This window comes from Nestor notabilis, unplaced genomic scaffold (assembly GCF_000696875.1).
Source record: "Nestor notabilis isolate BGI_N333 unplaced genomic scaffold, ASM69687v1 scaffold15901, whole genome shotgun sequence".
Classification (NCBI taxonomy): Eukaryota; Metazoa; Chordata; class Aves; order Psittaciformes; family Psittacidae; genus Nestor; species Nestor notabilis.
Window position 1 is genome coordinate 1 of NW_009915325.1, and position 8,780 is coordinate 8,780.

The 8,780-nt window shown below is 40.4% G+C and overlaps 1 protein-coding gene across 1 annotated transcript in view; it reads left to right on the forward strand.

Moving 5' to 3' along the window:
* Positions 1-2,185: 2,185 nt before the first annotated feature.
* The window catches only part of LOC104413171 (pikachurin-like), a gene marked incomplete at its 5' end in the record, with an annotated part of 14,999 nt that continues 8,404 nt past the window's right edge, over positions 2,186-8,780 (forward strand). The window contains 3 exons of the mRNA XM_010024091.1: positions 2,186-2,297; positions 3,844-3,960; positions 7,193-7,373. Of these exons, the coding sequence (XP_010022393.1) occupies positions 2,186-2,297; positions 3,844-3,960; positions 7,193-7,373 (410 nt within the window). The remainder of the gene's footprint in view (positions 2,298-3,843; positions 3,961-7,192; positions 7,374-8,780) is intronic.

Below are 8,780 nucleotides of genomic sequence, written 5' to 3' on the forward strand. Positions count from 1 at the left end.
CTTGGTGTCGTCGGCAAGCTTGCTGAGGGTGTATCAATCCCACTGTCTATGTCATCGACAAAGATGTTGAACAAGACAGGTCCCAACACCAATCCCTGAGGGACACCACTCGTTACTGGTCTCCACGTGGACATTGAACCATTGACCACAACTCTTTGTCTGCAGCCATCCAGCCAGTTCTTTATCCACTGAGTGGTCCATCCATCAAATTGGTGTCTCTCCAATTTAGAGACAAGGATGTTGTGTGGGACAGTGTCAAACGCTTTGCACAAGTCCAGGTAGATGACATCAGCTGCTCTGCCTCTGTCCATCAGTTCCATAGCCCCGTCATAGAAGGCCACCAAATTGGTCAGGCAGGATTTCCCCTTAGTGAAACCATGCTGGCTGTCACCAACCACGTCGTTGTTTTTCATGTGCCTCAGCATTCTTTCCAGGTGAATCTGCTCCAAGATTTTGCCAGGCACAGAGGTGGGACTGACTGGTCTGTAGTTCCCTGGGTCTTCCCTTTTCTCTTTCTTAAAAATGAGGGTTATATTACCCTTTTTCCCGTCATCACTTTTTTCAGGTTTGGTTTACATGAGGAAAAGTAATCCTTAACCCAACAGCCAGAACTGTTCAAAGGCCTGCAGGAAGTGTTACCAAACTCATGCTAGTTTCAAAATGCCTATGAATCCAAGAAATAGCTTGCAGCTCTGAAGTGATGACTCTGCAAGGCTTAATCATCCCTAAATTGTAATTAAACTTAGCAGAGCAGGAGGGTTAGCATGATTATGACCTAATCAGCAGAAAAGATAAAATGTACATATTGCCACTTATTGAGTAGCCAAACCTATTTAGTTCCTTTATATGTATGTATTCACTTCTTCAGGGTGATTAAATTCTATTACCTATTGATTTATCCAAGGTAGTTAAACCATAAATGCTACTACATAAGATAAAGGACAAGTGAGTGACATTGCTTGATGATATAATTTCACTGAGGTTTTCTGCACTAAGTGTCAACGTAATATTGTCTGTATTGTTCAAACAGATGAAAATGGGCTTGAGAAAATTTGAAGGAGCAAAATTGCTACAACAAAAAGATTTGAAAGGTCATATTGATTGTTCAGAAAAAAAATTGTTATTTTCACATTTTCAAAATCATATCTTTTTAAGCAGCATTTGAATCACTATTGACTCATCATTTCAAATCACAATTCAGTTATTTCAGTTTGAAATGTATCTTTTCTTCATTTCTAGATGTAAGTCACCTGAAAATACGAAACATTATTTCACCCCTAACAATTTTGTATTTTTTTCATTGAAAGCTAAGAAGTCTTCAGGTGTTCTAGATAATATAGTTTCTAATTATTCCTGCTTAACCAGTGAATCAAAAACAAGTTATCATTGATCCTGGACAAAAAGCTGCAAGATAAAATTTAGATTTAAAAAGCTTTAACTGGTGTAGTAAAATGACAGTTCTGTAGAACTTGTAAAGAGGAATGTGGTTTTGCACTTTATACAGGCTGCAATTCATGTTAGTGCTGAACTAATGAAGATTGTAAGAACAGTTTTAAAATGCTTCCTTTGAGGCTGCTGAATGCTTTGCACAACTGGGGATTATTGTTCCTAGCCAGGATCTCATCGCATCATTAGGAATATATTTTAGCTACTTCCCCTTAATGTACAGCAGCCAGGCTGTGTGTGTGTGTGTATAGATGTCTCTCAAACAGGCTGCATAAATAGAGCTAATATGGCAGCACAAAGTAGTTCTGTTTTAAAAGAGGATGAAGAATGTGGGACTAGACTGATCATTAAGTGGGAAGCTTTAGATCCAGGCTTATGTCATTGTGGAATGAGGATGTACAGCTCAGACAAAAATTTGCCGTTACGCATTGTAAATGACTGAGCAGAAAATTTAGCTCAGAGATAGACAAAATGCATGCTGATTATAGAAATGTTTCATTTATAAATAAAAGTGGAGCACTTGTTATTGCTGTAGGAACATGGTCTTAATTTCCTTTGCTGATGGGGCTCAGAAATCATGTTATTCCCTTATAAGGAAAGAAACACAGTGACTTATTTTTGTTTTTCATTTAGAAAATCATCCCAAAAGAGTTGACTTTTTAACATCACAACAATATTTGAAAATATCAGAAAGGCAAAAGTGTAAAATTACTTAAAAATTTTCTTCCACTTTAAACAGGAGTGAAGAACCTGTCAGTCTAGGTCAATGGCATGAGTTGAGAGTGTCTCGCACAGCAAAGAATGGTATCCTGCAAGTGGACAAACAAAAGCCAGTGGAAGGAATGGCAGAGGTGAGCATATGGCATGGCTTGCCATGAATATAGTTGTTAGACTACGAAATGATTGCATGGTAAACTACACAAGCTGTTATAAACTCAAAATTATACACATTAGGGCAACATTTTAATCCCCAAAGTGGAAATTTGCACACAAAGTCTTCTCTCTGAGCACAGGGATCCTTATAAAGGCAACTGCAATGACAACCTTGCCTGCTTTTGCCATATAACTGGATTCACATTTTTTGTGTTTGTTTGATACATATTCTTGTGGTTCTTTTCTTGGTACTAACTGGCTGTGGCTAAGTCTGTTGAATAATGTGTGCACCATAAAATGCATCACCTGTAGAAGGATAATATTGAAAATTATGTCCACATGGTCCTCTTTTTACCTCTCTCTGAACGTTGTGCTGCAAAGGTAGCCCAAAAGAGAAATGTTTCTTTGTCTTTATGCAAAAGTAATTTTCATGACAGAGTAAGAGCTTGAATATTCAGACAGTTGAATTGCGTTTGATTCTTCCCTCATGGAAAGGTCACTTGATAGTGAATCAAGTTTGTAATAAGGTGAAATTTTTCTTATACTGAGCAGGGTATTCACTCTAAGCACCCAAATGTATTTACAGAGGAACTTTTTTATCCTAAGAACCTGAGGCTAGAACTGCTTAGAAAATGTCTTTTGTTCTTTCCTACTGGAAAGTGTGGCCAGAAAACAGGACTCCAGATCTTGTTAGCAGAAGAATCTGGAGGTTTTTCTGCAGATCAGGAAACTATTTATAGCTTAGACTTTTCTTGAAAAAATGTGAATAAATTGAAATTCCACTCGTCTGTCAAGAAACAGATTGAGTTCAAAACATTTAAGCAGAGCAGACAAGACTTCTTTAGATAGATGGGTCAAGAGGAAGACTCCTATTTTTTTTCTCTAAATGCTGCAGTGCAGCTGCAGAAGGAGGTTGGCTGGGAGCTGCTAACAAAGAAACCACAGGAGCTTCTGCAGGGCTGGAATGGCATGGCTATCCTGTCCTTAGCTGTTAAATATCTTCACTCCAGGGTTCACACCAGGACCCTGACTAGTCCCTTCAGATATCCTGAGCAACAGCTTCTGGTAACTAACGCAATCTCAGTGCTTCTTTTGTTTAGCCCCAGAACTTGCTATGGATTATCTTTTTAGATGTTGGAAACATTAAATGAGTCTCTGTTGCATGGACTTTGCTCTAACTTTAACTTTATGAACCTCATTCTAGTTCTAGATTAACATCAATATACCACAAATCATTGCAAAGGGAGCTAGGTGCGCAGTCAGAAATCACCATGAGTCAGTCTCCTTTATTTCTGCTGTCATTATTCCCATTTTGAAATACTTGAGATTTTTTCAGTTCTGATTAGGTTAAAACACAGCCAGCAGAGAGTGTCCTACAGAGGCTTTCTCGAGAGGATTGTACAAAGAATGCAATTAACAGAAGTAAAAAGACATTAAATAAGCTACAACTTCTAATGCAGGCTAATCTGAAGATACAAACGTGGCTCCAGCTACTCTAAAATGCTATTCTTTTGTTTCTTGCAGGGGGCTTTCACACAGATTAAGTGCAGCTCTGAAATATATGTTGGTGGAGTCCCTAGTTATGATGCTGTGAAAAAGAACTCTGGGATCCTCAGACCCTTCAGTGGGAGCATACAGAAGGTATGTGCCCAGAAAAACACACTGAAGGAATTTAATTCCATCGCATCCAGTGCACGCTTTAGATGGAAACTTGCCCTTATACCACTGGCAATATTCAAAATAATTCCAGATTTCAGCTCAGGAGACCACCACAGAGTGCTTAAACGCACATTTCACACTGAAAAATCATTCTGATTTTAATACCCAGTAAGTATTACCACTGCCAGTCTCCCTATTAATTTCCATACTGCACTAGTAAGAGAGCAGAAGTCATATAGGATTGAGTTCAGAATGATGCACAAAGCTATGTCAAGATTAGAGTCTTTAGAGTGCCCTGTATCATCATATATAAATAAATTAACAGAAGAAATGCTCAAATACTTTAATGTATGCACACTGAGGCAGCTAAATGTCTAAGGTAAACAATACAGTAACAAGCAAAAAAGAATCATGGAATGATTTGGGTTGGAAGCGACCTTAAAGATCATCAAGTTCCAACCCCCCTGCAATGGGCAGGGACACCTTCCAGTAGACCAGGTTGCTTCAAGTCCCATTCAGCCTGGCCTTGAACACTGCCAGGGATGGGGCAGCCACAGCTCCTCTGGGCACCCTGTGCCAGGGCCTCACCACCCTCACAGGGAAGAATTTCTTCCTTATGTCTGAATCTCCCCTCTGTCAGTTTAAAGCCATCCCTCCATGCCCTTGTCAAAAGCCCCTCTTCAGATTTCTTGTAGGCCCATTTAAGTACTGGAAGCTGATATACGGTCTCCCTGAAGCCTTCTCTTCTCCAGCCTGAACAACTCCAACTCTCTCAGCTTGCCTTCATAGCAAAGGTGCTCCAGCCCTCTGGACATCTCTGTGGCTTTCCTTTGGACTTGCTTGAGCAGGTCCATGTCCTTCTTATGTTGGTGCCTCCAAAGCTGGATGCAGTACTGCAGGTGGGGTCTCACCCGAGCAGAGCAGAGGGAGAGAATCACCTCCCTTGACCATGCGTGACCAAGGTCATGCTCCTTTTGAAGCAGCCCAAGGTACGGTCAGTTTCTGGGGTGTGAGAGCACACTGAAGCCAGCTCATGTTGAGCTTCTCATCAGTCAATACCCGCAAGTCCTTCTCCTCAAGGCTGCTCTCAATCCATTCTCTGCCCAGCCTGTATTTGTGCATGGGATTACCCTGACCAGATGCAGGACCTTGTACTTGGCCTTATTGAAATTCATAAGGTTTTCAAATTAAAGTGGGTCCCAATACATCTAGCCTATTCTTATACCCCACAGCAGTTGCACACCTTGCTGCCTTCCCCTCTTGCAATTTTACTTTTTCATTGTTGTCAGACATTAGGGATGATATCTGGTGGGGTCAGCTGTGCCTGGGTGCAGTTCTAGTCCAGAGAATAGATCTGTAAAATCATAATAAGTCCTAATAAGTAATAAGAAGAAAGTTCAGACTGAGCTCCCATTTGCTCTCCCTAGGCATACTTAAAATAATTAAGATACAGCTGAACTGCTGGCACTGAATTGTCGGAGTTTTAAATGAGTGAATTATTGAATCAGATTTATTCAACAAATAAAAAACTCTAAAAATGCATCTCATAACCACTGATCAAGGGCAGAAAGGTAATTCCAGTTTAGTGTAAATGGTTTCATCACTTGGTCCAACATTTTTCACTATCTTTGTCAGCTGTCCAGCAGAAAACGTGAAGCTCAAGAAGACTGGGGAACTGTGTAGTAGTGATGGGAACAGGTCAGTCACACAAACATTATTGAAAAAGTGGGCTTGACTAAACACAGTGCATCTTGGAGTGCAAGATAGGGAGCGTAGGAGCAATTAACATAGGTCACACTTACAAGGTGAGGGGTTGTACCCTAGACTGCAGAGGCACTGTTAAGTATTGGGAAATTCTGAATGTGAACCCTTAGTTCCACGGTGTAGTTAGGAAGCTGGGTTTGCCGTCTCAAAGGCCTGAATGAATGGGATATCAGAGAAAAGTATTGCCTGCCTTTTAGGCAGTGGGAGACACTTACTTGACTGTTCTGTTTATTCATGGCAGGATTTTGAAGAACTGTATAGAAATAAAGGTACAAACATCACTAACTACTCGAAAACATGCAGTGTATAGAAAGATCTAAGATAACAATCTCCTTAGTTTACTAAAACAAAAAGTTTAAGAAGTGACTTTATTGTGGTCTGTTAGTTTCTTGTGAGATTTCCTTGAGTACCTGGCTCTGAAACGATGCAGAAAAAGGCACAATGAGAGACAATAGCTGGAAGCTGAAGATAAGTTTAAGCCCAGAAATGAGACATATTTTTTAAGAATGGAGGCTTGTTAACCTTTAGAACAACATAGCCAGAAGTTACAAAAAAGCTGAAAAGGTGGTGGCGTCTTCACTGGTCCATCTTTACAACAGGACTGGATGTTTTTCTGTTGGAGTTGTTTAGTGCTTCTTCAAACAGAGTATATATGTTTGATCCAACCCCTTATCCTAGTAGAATCCTCTAAGATGCATCGTCTGGGCTGTACAGGAGCTGAAGTAACTATTGCCATTCTCACTTCCAGCCTTAAAATCTATTTGTTTGTGAAAATGAATTTTGTTGTTGTTGTTGTAGCCGAGATCAAAAGCATACCCACATGTAACCTCTATGCCAAGATATCAGCTGAGATCATACGAATGTCAGTTTATATTGCAGAACATATGTTGCTAGCACATTAGAAAAAACCCAACATTTAACAAATATCTTCAGTTTATGTACAAACCGTTTTGTGAAATCATTAATTACGTTTTTAATCCACCCTAACTCTGGCTTCTTTCATATCTTTCAGGCAAGATATGATACTAGAAAACAATAGAAAATGTGAAAAAACAAGCTGTTCTGCTTAGCATTTCTGTTGTCAACACTTGTCTCCTGGGGATTTCCTGATCTCAGAAATGCTTTTCCTCAGCGTGCTCATATAATTTTACTGTCCTCTCCCATGCAATTTCACTCCGTATGGGGGTTGCCTTTTGTGTTTGTTTTCACAAAACACAAAAGATATTAATCTGCAGTGGCTCAGGGTGAACAACAGAATGAGTTGGACTTCTGTGACTGGAAAAACACACATTACCAGAAATAGGGTTTTCACAAAGTTTTGAGGGTTACATTTCTCTGAAGTCTTTTGGAGAAGTCTTCTGACTAGCAGTGCAATACTGAGAATTCAGAAGTTTTTAGTGTGTGTTTTCCTCCCTTTTTTATTTTCTTCATCTTTCTTTGTAACAAATAGATTATCTTGAACGACCGGACAATTGATGTGAAACAGGATTTCACTTTTGGAATCAATCTAGTAAATGCTGCCCACCCCTGTGTGAGTTCACCATGTGCAAATGGAGGCACTTGCGTTCCCAAGAAGGACAGCTATGAATGTGATTGTCCCCTGGGCTTCGATGGGCAACACTGCCAAAAAGGTAACAAAGGCTGTGTTTCAATCCAGAGATTGGAGCCGATCACAAAAATAAGAGAGATTTAGCACCTACAACTGCTGCTGCACACATCACTTGAAATAGAAACCTTGAAGGCCAGAGCTCCCTTTGCATCCATGCACATTCCATGTACCCAGGGAAGAATTCATTTTGTTATTTAGGAACATGGTAACTGTTATCCGAGCACAGAGCTATGAGCCATAGATAGCAGCCCAGTATCTGGTTGCTCATGGTAGCCAATACTGAACACTTTATACAGCTCCCTAATTATTCAGTCCTATACAAAAGGGGAATTCTGGCCAATGTTCTCTAGCCAGTGATTGTATTACATCCTAAAGCATGAGCATTGATAAACCTTGTAATTTTATCCTCCCTAGGGCTCACAACAAATGCTGTTTTCATATACCGAAAGGTCTAGTCCGTTTTTAGACACTGACTGCTCTGATGGTAATTTCACCTTCTGCAAGACTGTACCTTGATATGGCAATGGGGACCACCGAGGAGGAAAACCTGCTCAGATGCACATTATTCTTCTTTCATCAGAGTCACTGTAGCAGTTAAAACCTTAGATTCAGGAAAGCGTTCAGATTCCATGAGAAGTGTTTAAAAAAATGTGCTTTGGGTTATTCCACTAGATGGAGATGTTTCCCTTCTGTCACGCTTGATCTTGAAAAATTCCTAAGGGAAGGTTTTGTGATGTGACAGCGAACTCAGTTCAAAAGAGTTAACTGACATTATTGTCTTCACCCACTCCTTCATTTCTCACAGGCACAAACTTCAAAGTTAAAAGTGGTGGTTTTGGTTAACTTGTGATGAATAGATTGGCCTTTTCGTACCAAAAAAAAAAAAAAAAAAAAAAAAAAGGTCAGTCTCTTAGAACAAAATCATTTTATTAAAATACAATGCAAGAAAATCATTCACTTACGTTATTGTGGTCTAACTAATAGCTGGAGCAACGTCATTTTTCCTGGCTCCTCTGTGGGGAGAAGGGAGGACTGTGATTTTAGCTTTCTAGGTGTGTGCAGGGTGCTAAGCTCCTGCATTCAAGATTGTATCTGCAGCAGTATGGGGTCTCCAGGGGTAACCGAGGCAAGTGAATGCTTTGCAGCTTGGGTATGTGACTGCCTGCCTGTTTCATGCGCTCCTTTACACTGCTTCTCACTGCTCCTCTGCTTCTGATCTGTGCAACACACCAAGAGCAGTGTGTTGAGCTGCCAGTGCTGCTGCTCAGGCTCTCCTCCCTGTTGCACCCTGAATGGGTGTCCAGGCTTCCAGGGACAGTCTGAAGCGCCTTGTGCCTTTGGATCCTGGGTCTTGCTTCCTATGTGAATCCAACTTTAATCGGCTTATGAGTGTGTCTAAACACACAAGTCATCTGTCTTACATTCCTGC